The sequence below is a fragment of the Rana temporaria genome, chromosome 9 (genome assembly GCF_905171775.1).
Source record: "Rana temporaria chromosome 9, aRanTem1.1, whole genome shotgun sequence".
Classification (NCBI taxonomy): domain Eukaryota; kingdom Metazoa; phylum Chordata; class Amphibia; order Anura; family Ranidae; genus Rana; species Rana temporaria.
In genome coordinates, this window is record NC_053497.1 from 31,302,564 (window position 1) to 31,315,573 (window position 13,010).

Below are 13,010 nucleotides of genomic sequence, written 5' to 3' on the forward strand. Positions count from 1 at the left end.
TAACATTTCATAATCTAAAATTCTTGCTGAAAATTACAACTCTCCTACTACAATTTAAGTAAAGATTTACTTTACCTGCCTTACCCGGCAGTCCTCGGCCTGCAGGCAAGAAGACATGGTTTTCTTTTTCAGTGTCCCCTGATGCCACCACCACCGACACCTCCTCAGGAGTTGGGGTTCCCGATGTCCCATCCAGTGTCACTTCAATAGCAGCCTCACCACCTAAAAATTCAAGCAAACGGTAATACAAGATTCTGCTAGCATTAACCACTTTAGGACAGGACCAATATGCTGCTGAATGACCCAAGGGGTTTTTACAATTCGGCACTGCGTCGCTTTAACAGACAATTGCGCGGTCGTGTGACGTGGCTCCCAAACAAAATCTGCGTCCTTTTTTTCCCACAAATAGAGCTTTCTTTTGGTGGTATTTGATCACCTCTGCGATTTTTATTTTTTGCGCTATATACAAAAATAGAGCGACATTTTTGAAAAAAAATCAATATTTTTTACTTTTTGTTATAAGTAAAATCAAATAAACTAAATGTTAGTCAAACATTTAGGCCAAAATTTATTCAGCCACATGCGTTTAGTAAAAAAAAATAGCTACCTAGCGGGAACAGCGACACTAATACAGCGATCAGAAAAATGATCGCTTAGTGACACTGGCAATAGGGAGTGAAAGGGTTAACTAGGGCGGTGATCAAGGGGTTAAAACTTTATTAGGGGGGGTACAGGGGCTATCCTGGACCTAACACTAACTGCCTGTCACACTGACACTAAATGCAGTGATCAGTACATATATAATCACTGCATTCAGTGACACTGTGACAGGGGGGTGGGGTGATCGCAAGGGGTTAAATGTGCCTGCGTGTACTGGTGTCAGTGTAGTGTTGTGCAGACTCACTGTGTGATGTGATCTCTCCTCAGCGGCGGTTGAAAATACCGCCGAGAGGAGAGATCACATCACTTCCTCCTCCTGTGTTTACACAGGCAGAGGAAGTGACACACGGGGGAGCGCGCGGATTGGCTGGGAGCGATCCGGAGGGGGCGGACAAAAACGAACAGCCGTCCCCTCATCCCGGATCGCTCGGACAGCCACGGGAACCGCCGCATGTACCAGGGGGGGTCCCGATCTGACCCCCGACCCACGTCTAGGCAGGGACGTACAGGTACGTGGATGTGCCTGTCCGTGCCATTCTGCCGACGTATATGTACATGCGGCGGTCCTTAAGTGGTTAAACAATAGCTAGAGACAAGGAGCGGTGAAGTGAATGACCGCAAAAAGTACCCTTTTAGAAAAAAATTAAATAAAACCATCAAGCCCCCAATGAAAACAGAGTATAGTGTCCTGTGCCCATGCCCCCCCCCCGTAGTGTCCTCTGCTCCCCTTCACATCATACCCCCCAGAGTAGTGTCTTCCACCCCCCCCCCCCCAATACAGTAGTGTCTTCTTCCTCTGCATACCAGCATCCTAATGTAGTGTCCTCTGCCCCCCATAACAGAGTCCTGTATATCTACCTATGAATGACTCCCTCACTGACCTCTAACTGCAGGGACTGTGGTTTGTTTTAAAACTCATCTACTAAAGGATAATCATTTGACCTCCAGAATATTTAGCCCCCCCACCCCCCTTCATGGCAAGGACATTTTTTGTGATACGGCACTGCATTAAAGCGGGAGTTCACCCGAAAAAAAAATGTTAACATTAGATTGAGGCTAATTTTACTAAGCAGAATTGTGTGTTCTTTTTAAAATAAATGCAGTACTTACCGTTGTAGAGATAGATGTTCTCCCGCCGCTTCCGGGTATGATCTTCGGGACTGGGCGTTCCTATTTGATTGACAACCTTCCGACGGTCGCATACAGCGCGTCACCAGTTGCCGAAAGAAGCCGAATGTCAGTGCGGCTCTATACGGCGCCTGCGCACCGACGTTCGGCTACTTTCGGGAACTCGTGACGCGCTGTATGCGATCGTCGGAAGGCTGCCAATCAAATCGGAACGCCCAGTCCCGAAGACCATACCCGGAAGCGGCGGGAGAACATCTATCTCTAAAACGGTAAGTACTAGATTCATTTAAAAAAAAAAACACCCGATTCTGCTTACTAAAATTAGCCTCAATCTAATGTTAAAAATTGATATTTTGGGTGAACCTCCACTTTAATTTAACTGGCAATTGCGCAGTCATGCAACGATGTACCCAATTAAAATTTATATTTTTTTTCCCACAAATTCAAGATTAATTTTGTTAGTATTTGCTCACCATTGCATTCTTTATTTTTTGCGCTATGAACAAAAAAAAATATAAAAATTTTGAAAAAAAAAAATTATATTTTTTTACTTTCTGCTATCAAACATATCCAATAAAAAAAATTAACAATTTAAGACAATATGTATTCTGCTACATATTGGAATTTTTATACTAGTAATGACAGCAATCAGTGACTTATAGCGGGACTGCAATATTGTGGCGGACATGTGGGAACCAGTGACACTAATACAGTAATCGGTGCTAAATTATATGCACTGTCACTACTATTTGGACACTGGCTGGGAAGAGATTCAACATCTGGGGTGAGCAAAGGGTTAAATGTGTGCCTAACCACGGTTTGTGTTTACTATGTGTGCTGCTAAGGGAAGGGATTTTATTTTATGCAGGGACACAAAATCCATACCTTCCCCCTTCAGAATGGAGCTTTGCCTTGTTTATCCCCCCCTAGCCGATCAGCGCAAATCTATAGGCCGGCATTGGCTTGTGCTGTGACCAAGGGGCACCAGAACAAATACAGTACAATGTCCCAACCTACCAGTGACAATGCCAAGTCACTGTACTGTTTCTATAGAGGAATGGAGTTGTCACCCTAGGCTGCTAAACACCTCCCCTCTCCATTATAGAAGGAAAAGGGGAAGTGCAGTAAATTCCCCTCAGTAGGTTCCAGACTTCATACATACCTCTGTCTGCACTGCCTGAAAGTCCCATGGTGCCTTCTTCATGAGGACTGTCTCTTTCCAACTCTCTTGGAGGCAATGCCTGGATGAGAAGCAGTAGAAGCCATTAGAAGTCACTCTCGTTCCTTCATATCGCCCACACAAATACATCCTTCCTCCTCTCCTCCATAGATACATCATACTCCTTACACACTCCTTTCCAACCAATCCCGTTCCAAACATATCCACCTCCTCATCCTCTCCACATAACCCTTCTACCACCCCTATACCCACCTCCTCATCCTCTCCACATAACCCTTCTACCACCCCTATACCCACCTCCTCATCCTCCCCACATAACCCTTCTACCACCCCCTCATCCTCTCCACATAACCCTTCTACCACCCCTATACCCTCCTCCTCTCCACATAACCCTTCTACCACCCCTATACCCACCTCATCCTCTCCACATAACCCTTCTACCACCCCTATACCCACCTCATCCTCTCCACATAACCCTTCTACCACCCCTATACCCTCCTCCTCTCCACATAACCCTTCTACCACCCCTATACCCACCTCCTCTCCACATAACCCTTCTACCACCCCTATACCCACATACCCCTTCTACAACCCCTATACCCACCTCCTCATCCTCTCCACATAATCATTCTACCACCCCTATACCCACCTCCTCATCCTCTCCACATAACCCTTCTACCACCCCTATACCCACCTCCTCATCCTCCCCACATAACCCTTCTACCACCCCCTCATCCTCTCCACATAACCCTTCTACCACCCCTATACCCTCCTCCTCTCCACATAACCCTTCTACCACCCCTATACCCACCTCATCCTCTCCACATAACCCTTCTACCACCCCTATACCCACCTCATCCTCTCCACATAACCCTTCTACCACCCCTATACCCTCCTCCTCTCCACATAACCCTTCTACCACCCCTATACCCACCTCCTCTCCACATAACCCTTCTACCACCCCTATACCCACATACCCCTTCTACAACCCCTATACCCACCTCCTCATCCTCCCCACATAACCCTTCTACCACCCCTATACCCACCTCCTCATCCTCCCCACATAACCCTTCTACCACCCCTATACCCACCTCATCATCCTCTCCACATAACCCTTCTACAACCCCTATACCCACCTCCTGATCCTCTCCACATAACCCTTCTACCACCCCTATACCCACCTCCTCTCGACATACCCCTATACCCACCTCATCATCCTCTCCACATAACCCTTCTACCACCCCTATACCCACCTCATCATCCTCTCCACATAACCCTTCTACCACCCCTATACCCACCTCCTCCTCTCCACATACCCCTTCTACCACCCCTATACCCACCTCATCATCCTCACCACATAACCCTTCTACCACCACTATACCCACCTCCTCCTCTCCACATACCCCTTCTACAACCCCTATACCCACCTCCTGATCCTCTCCACATAACCCTTCTACCACCCCTATACCCACCTCCTCTCGACATACCCCTATACACACCTCATTATCCTCTCCACATAACCCTTCTACCACCCCTATACCCACCTCATCATCCCCTCCACATAACCCTTCTACCACCCCTATACCCACCTCCTCCTCTCCACATACCCCTTCTACAACCCCTATACCCACCTCCTGATCCTCTCCACATAACCCTTCTACCACCCCTATACCCACCTCCTCTCGACATACCCCTATACACACCTCATTATCCTCTCCACATAACCCTTCTACCACCCCTATACCCACCTCATCATCCCCTCCACATAACCCTTCTACCACCCCTATACCCACCTCCTCCTCTCCACATACCCCTTCTACCACCCCTATACCCACCTCCTCCTTTCCACATACCCCTTCTACCACCCCTATACCCACCTCATCATCCTCTCCACATACCCCTTCTACCACCCCTATACCCACCTCATCATCCTCTCCACATACCCCTTCTACAACCCCTATACCCACCTCATCATCCCCTCCACATAACCCTTCTACCACCCCTATACCCTCCTCCTCTCCACATAACCCTTCTACCACCCCTATACCCACCTCATCCTCTCCACATAACCCTTCTACCACCCCTATACCCACCTCATCCTCTCCACATAACCCTTCTACCACCCCTATACCCTCCTCCTCTCCACATAACCCTTCTACCACCCCTATACCCACCTCCTCTCCACATAACCCTTCTACCACCCCTATACCCACATACCCCTTCTACAACCCCTATACCCACCTCCTCATCCTCTCCACATAATCATTCTACCACCCCTATACCCACCTCCTCATCCTCTCCACATAACCCTTCTACCACCCCTATACCCACCTCCTCATCCTCCCCACATAACCCTTCTACCACCCCCTCATCCTCTCCACATAACCCTTCTACCACCCCTATACCCTCCTCCTCTCCACATAACCCTTCTACCACCCCTATACCCACCTCATCCTCTCCACATAACCCTTCTACCACCCCTATACCCACCTCATCCTCTCCACATAACCCTTCTACCACCCCTATACCCTCCTCCTCTCCACATAACCCTTCTACCACCCCTATACCCACCTCCTCTCCACATAACCCTTCTACCACCCCTATACCCACATACCCCTTCTACAACCCCTATACCCACCTCCTCATCCTCCCCACATAACCCTTCTACCACCCCTATACCCACCTCCTCATCCTCCCCACATAACCCTTCTACCACCCCTATACCCACCTCATCATCCTCTCCACATAACCCTTCTACAACCCCTATACCCACCTCCTGATCCTCTCCACATAACCCTTCTACCACCCCTATACCCACCTCCTCTCGACATACCCCTATACCCACCTCATCATCCTCTCCACATAACCCTTCTACCACCCCTATACCCACCTCATCATCCTCTCCACATAACCCTTCTACCACCCCTATACCCACCTCCTCCTCTCCACATACCCCTTCTACCACCCCTATACCCACCTCATCATCCTCACCACATAACCCTTCTACCACCACTATACCCACCTCCTCCTCTCCACATACCCCTTCTACAACCCCTATACCCACCTCCTGATCCTCTCCACATAACCCTTCTACCACCCCTATACCCACCTCCTCTCGACATACCCCTATACACACCTCATTATCCTCTCCACATAACCCTTCTACCACCCCTATACCCACCTCATCATCCCCTCCACATAACCCTTCTACCACCCCTATACCCACCTCCTCCTCTCCACATACCCCTTCTACAACCCCTATACCCACCTCCTGATCCTCTCCACATAACCCTTCTACCACCCCTATACCCACCTCCTCTCGACATACCCCTATACACACCTCATTATCCTCTCCACATAACCCTTCTACCACCCCTATACCCACCTCATCATCCCCTCCACATAACCCTTCTACCACCCCTATACCCACCTCCTCCTCTCCACATACCCCTTCTACCACCCCTATACCCACCTCCTCCTTTCCACATACCCCTTCTACCACCCCTATACCCACCTCATCATCCTCTCCACATACCCCTTCTACTACCCCTATACCCACCTCATCATCCTCTCCACATACCCCTTCTACAACCCCTATACCCACCTCATCATCCCCTCCACATAACCCTTCTACCACCCCTATACCAACCTCCTCCTCTTGACATACCCCTATACACACACCTCATCATCCCCTCCACATAACCCTTCTACCATTCCTATACCCACCTCACCTCATACAACCACCGCTACACATACCCCTTCTACAACCCCTATACCCACCTCCTCTCCACATAACCCTTCTACAACCCATATACCCACCTCATCATCCTCTCTGCATAACCCTTCTACTACCCTAATACCCACCTCTCCACATACCCCTTCTACCACCCCTATACCCACACCCTCCTCTCCACATATCACTTCTACCACACCTATACCCACACCCTCCTCTCTACATACCACCCCTATAGCCACCTCCTCCTCTCCACATAACACTTCTACCGCCACTACGCCCACCTTTCCACATACCCCTTCTACCAACCCTATAACCCTCCTACTACCCCTATACCCACCTCTCCTCATGCCCCTTCTACTACCCCTATACCCACCTCCTCCTTGCCACATATCCCTTCTACTACCCCTATACCCACCTCCTCCTTGCCACATATCCCTTCTACTACCCCTATACCCACCTCCTCCTTGCCACATATCCCTTCTACTGTCCCTATACCCACCTGTCCTCATACCCCTATATCCCCCCCTTCTACTACCCCCCTCTCCTCATACCCCTTATACTACCACTATACCCACCTCCCCCTCTTCTCATACCCAGTCTACTAAACCCACCTCATACGTACCCCCTTCTACTACCCCTATACCCTCCCCTCTCTTCCTGATCACCTTTTGCACAGACAGTCCTCTTATTCCTCCATCACTCTGTTCTTCTCTCCCCCTCACTCTCTACATTCTTCCTCTTTCAGCCCTCACAGTCCATTTCCTGCCTCTCATTGACTGCATGCAGCCCTGTGCTGGCCCCCTCCTAGGTCCCAGACACCTGCCCACCCCTATCACATCTACCATTATGGGGGTCTCCTTAATTCACACTCGGTGCCCCTGGACTCCCCTTTCCCACATATCCCTCCGCTCTCCCATTCGCCCCGCATGTCTGTCCCCGGCATCCCTCCCCTCTTTCTCTCACTCTCTCTCCCGCCGCCTCCATCGCTGCACAGCACACACTACTTCCGGTGCGGCCACTGACCTCACTTCCGGCTTCCTCCCCACCGGATTGGACGGGGAGCCCACCAGCGGGTGGGCCAGCTACAACAATCCTCCCCGCCTCCTTATTGGCCGTGAAGTTGCCGTGGAGATACGCAGTTTCGCGCCGCCCAGAACACCTCTTTTGTAAACATTTGCGTTTCAAAAATCACGTGTGCGCGGCGCGATTGGCCGGTTTGCGTACCAAGCCTCAAACTGACCTCGACAAGGTCATTAAAGCGGCAACGCCGATGTGAGGCTGCACGTGGGGTCCGAGGAGGAATACCGATGTAGGACAGACAGGATAGTGACTATGAGCTGCAGATAAAAGGATGACAGGGCAGAGGCGCCATGCTTGGTGGGAAACCTTGTCCCTGATAATAATAATCCTAGTGATTTGTTACCGTTTGAAGGAAAACCTGTCTACAAGCAATATATTGTATGAAAAGTACACCTTACAGGTGTATTGTGTGTCCCAAAACAATTCAATAACAAAATTCCATTAAATCCTTAAATTAAACCCCATGATTGGTGATCAGCGGCATAATGAACCCCATACCCCATCATTGGTGATCAGCAGCATTATAAACCCCATACCCCATCATTGGTGATCAGCGGAATAATAACCATCTACCCCATCATTGGTGATCAGCGGCATAATAAACCCCATCATTGGTGATCAGCGGCATAATAAACCCCATCATTGGTGATCAGCGGCATAATAAACCCTCTACCTCATCATTGGTGATCAGCGGCATAATGAACCCCATATCCCATCATTGGTGATCAGCGGCATAATAAACCCTCTACCCCATCATTGGTGATCAGCGGCATATTAAACCCCATACCCCATCATTGGTGATCAGCGGCATAATAAACCCCATCATTGGTGATCAGCGGCATAATAAACCCTCTACCTCATCATTGGTGATCAGCGGCATAATAAACCCTCTACCCCATCATTGGTGATCAGCGGCATAATAAACCCCATACCCCATAATTGGTGATCAGCGGCATATTAAACCCCATACCCCATCATTGGTGATCAGCGGCATAATAAACCCCATACCCCATCATTGGTGATCAGCGGCATAATAAACCCCATCATTGGTGATCAGCGGCATTAATAAACCCTCTACCCCATCATTGGTGATCAAGGGCCATTCTAAACCCTCTACCCCATCATTGGTGATCAGTGGCATATTAAACTCCCTACCCCATCATTGGTGATCAGCGGCATAATAAACGCCCTACTCCATCATTGGTGATCAGCGGCATATTAAACCCACTACCCCATCATTGGTAATCAGCGACATATTAAACCCTCTACTCCATCATTGGTGATCAGCGGCATATTAAACCCCCTACCCCATCATTGGTGATCAGCAGCATATTAAACCCCCCTACTCCATCATTGGTGATCAGCGACATATTAAACCCCCTACCCCATCATTGGTGATCAGTGGCATAATAAACCCTCTACCCCATCATTGGTGATCAGTGGCATTTTAAACTCCCTACCACATCATTGGTGATCAGCGGCATATTAAACCCTCTACCCCATCATTGGTGATCAGCGGCATATTAAACCCCCTACCCCAACATTGGTGATCAGTGGCATAATAAACCCTCTACCCCATCATTGGTGATCAGCGGCATAATAAACCCCATACCCCATCATTGTTGGTCAAGGGCCATTCTAAACCTCTACCCCATCATTGGTAATCAAGGGCAATTCTAAACCCTCTACCCCATCATTGGTGATCAGTGGCATAATAAACCTCCTACCCCAACATTGGTGATCAGCGGCATTCTAACCACCTCTCACTCATTATTGGTCATCATTAGTATTCTAAATCTCCCTCCCAATGTTTGGTGGTCAGTGATATTCTAAAACCCCCTCTCCCCATCAGTGGCATTCTAACCTACCGCTCATCACTGGGGATCAATTTTATTCTAAATTTCCCGCCCCCATCATTGATCATCATTAGTGTTATAAATCTCCCTCCTCTATCATTGGTCATCATTAGTATTCCAAATCTCCCTCCTCTATCATTGGTCATCATTAGTATTCTAAATCTCCCTCCTCTATCATTGGTCATCATTAGTATTCCAAATCTCCCTCCCTCCTCATGGATCATCATTAGTATTCCAAATCTCCCTCCTCTATCATTGATCATCATTAGTATTCCAAATCTCCCTCCTCTATCATTGGTCATCATTAGTATTCCAAATCTCCCTCCTCTATCATTGGTCATCATTAGTATTCCAACTCTCCCTCCCTCCTTATTGATTATCATTAGTATTCCAAATCTCCCTCCTCTATCATTGGTCATCATTAGTATTCCAAATCTCCCTCCTCTATCATTGGTCATCATTAGTATTCCAACTCTCCCTCTCTCCTCATTGATTATCATTAGTATTCCAAATCTCCCTCCTCTATCATTGGTCATCATTAGTATTCTAAAACTCCCTCCCCATAATTGGTGGTCAGTGGCATTCTAATCTCCCCTTCCCCATATTACCATGTAACCCCTTCTCCTGTCAATCATTGGTGGTCAGTGTATAAATACACTATATTGTCAAAAGTATTGGGACCCCTGCCTTTACACACACATGAACTTTAATGGCATCCCAATCTAAGTCTGTAGGGTTCAGTATTGGGTTGGACCACCCTTTGCAGCTATAACAGCTTCAACTCTTCTGGGAAGGCTGTCCACAAGGTTTAGGAGTGTGTCTATGGAAATGTTTGACCATTCTTCCAGAAGCGCATTTGTGAGGTCAGGCGCTGATGTGGACGAGAAGGCCTGGCACACAGTCTCCGCCCTAATTCATCCCAAAGGTGTTCTATCGGGTTCAGGTCAGGATTCTGTGCAGGCCAGTCAAGTTCCTCCACCCCAAACTCGCTCATCCATTATGGACCTTGCTTTGTACACTGGTCCAAAGCATTTCGGTGGAGGGGGGATTATGGTGTGGGGTTGTTTTTCAGTTACACTTTGCTACAATGTAAAGTAGTGAGTGTACAGCTTGTATAACAGTGTAAATTTGCTGTCCCCTCAAAATAACTCAACACACAGCCATTAATGTCCAACCACTGGCAACAAAAGTGAGTACACCCCTAAGTGAAAATTTCCAAATTGGGCCCAAAGTGTCAATATTTTGTATGGTCACCATTATTTTCCAGCACTGCCTTAATCCTCTTGGGCATGGAGTTCACCAGAGCTTCACAGGTTGCCACTGGAGTTCTCCTCCACTCCTCCATGACGACATCACGGAGCTGGTGGATGTTAGAGACCTTGCGCTCAACCACCTTCCGTTTGAGGATGCCCCACAGATGCTCAATAGGGTTTAGGTCTGGAGACATGCTTGGCCTGTTCATCACCTTTACCCTCAACTTCTTTAGCAAGCCAGTGGTCATCTTGGAGGTGTGTTATCATCGTTATCATGTTGGAATACTGCCTTGCGGCCCAGTCTCGGAAGGGAGGGGATCATGCTCTGCTTCAGTATGTCACAGTACATGTTGGCATTCATGGTTCCCTCAATGAACTGTGTCGGCAGCACTCATGCAGCCCCAGACCATGACACTCCCACCACCATGCTTGACTGTAGGCAACACACACTTGTCTTTATTATCCACAGACATCTCCCCCACTGTAATATCCACAATCACCCCCACTATAATATCCACAGACATCTCCCCACTGTAATATCCACAGACATCCCCCCCACTGTAATCCACAGACATCTCCCCACTGTAATCCACAGAAATCTCTCCCACTGTATAGGAAGATTAGTGCTTGCTTAGTCTTACCAGAGAAGCCGGCCGAACACGAGCAGTTGAGGCAGGGTGATGATGTCAGCGCGCCGCTCTAGGCTCACCTAGGCCGCCGCCGGGTGGACCAAGATGGCCGCCGCTCCGGGAGCTAGGCCGAAGCCGCGGCCTTTCCTATGCATGAAGCAGCAGCGGAGCTCCGCGGATCACGTGGTGTGCCGATCCGCATATGGTGACACGTTCGGATCACGGATCATTTACGATCCGTTGCACCACTAGTACCGATCAAAAGAATTTTGATCGATCAAAAATGTTTTACGATTAATCAAGGAATTTATCTTTAAATTCCACAGCCCTAATATTAATAAATAAAAAACCCAGAGGTGATCAAATAACACCAAAAGAAAGCTTTATTTGTGTAAAAAAAATTATATAAATTTTGTTTGGTTACAGCGTCGCATGACCGCGCAATTTTCAGTTAAAGTAAAGCAGTGCCGCATAGCAACAAAAATCTTGCGGAGCTGAAGTGCTTTTTAAATGATACATTCTGAAATCGTTATCTATAAGCTGACAACTTTTTATTTCAAACTTTTTTATTTTATTTAAAAACACACAAACTATACAGTAAGTTCACATGTCAAGGTCATTAATAAAAAAAAAAAAACACACTCACACACTGAACTGTTTAATAGAAAAGCTCACAGACTGATTCAAAGCCTAACTCCAGACATTTTGGCCCGGATTCACAAAGCACTTGCGCCGACGTATCTCGAGATACGCTGCGTAAGTGCAAATATGCGCCGTCGTATCTGTGCGCCGTGCCCACAATACTAGATACGCCTGAAAATAGGCTTCCTACGACCGGCGTAACTTGCCTACGCCGTCGTATCGTGGGCGCATATTTTTACGCCAGGCGCATTTGCCGCTCCCATAGATTTTCTATGCACATATGCAAATGAGGGAGATACGCCGATTCACAAACGTAGTTGCGCCCCGGCGGTTTGCGTAAGTCGTACGTCCGGCGTGAAGTTATTCCCCATATAGGAGGCGCAACTCATGCAAAAGGTATGGACCAGGGAACACAAGCTGTCGTATCTTTTGTCGTTTACGTTGTACGTGTATATGACTAGGCGTAGGTTACGTTCACGTCGTAGGCAGTGATTCGACGTATCTTAGGCAGTTGTTTCGAGGTGATTCTGCACATGCGCACTGGGATGCGGCCACCGGACGGCGCATTCGCCGTTCATTTTAAGTACTTCTTTAGCGCTTGGCCCATCATTTGCATGGGGTCACGCCTCATTAGCATGGCTCACGCCCACTTTCACCTACACTGGCTTACGCCGAGGAAACCCAGCGTATCTTTAAAGTGGAGGTTCACCCTATAAAAAATTTCTAACATTATATCTATGAGCCGAGCCGACCCGAGCTTCCTTCGGGAAGTCGTGACGCGCTGTGTGCGCCGTCGTTTAGCATGCCAATAGGAACGCCCACTCCTGCGGGATTCCCTACCCGGAA

The 13,010-nt window shown here is 48.3% G+C and overlaps 1 protein-coding gene across 3 annotated transcripts in view; it reads right to left on the reverse strand.

Annotated features, from left to right (window-relative positions):
* EHMT2 (euchromatic histone lysine methyltransferase 2) overlaps nucleotides 1-7,875 on the reverse strand; it is a 48,279-nt gene extending 40,404 nt beyond the window's left edge. Inside the window, exons 1-3 of one of the 3 annotated variants that reach the window (XM_040323069.1) lie at nucleotides 7,728-7,875; nucleotides 2,951-3,029; nucleotides 76-222 (exon numbers count right to left, since the gene is read on the reverse strand). In XM_040323069.1, coding sequence (XP_040179003.1) covers nucleotides 76-222; nucleotides 2,951-2,978 — 175 coding nt within the window. In that variant the 5' untranslated portion in view covers nucleotides 2,979-3,029; nucleotides 7,728-7,875. Of the gene's footprint in view, nucleotides 1-75; nucleotides 223-2,950; nucleotides 3,030-7,667 lie in introns of all 3 variants that reach the window. The other 2 variants (XM_040323071.1, XM_040323070.1) reach the window with 2 other exon arrangements.
* Nucleotides 7,876-13,010: the final 5,135 nt, after the last annotated feature.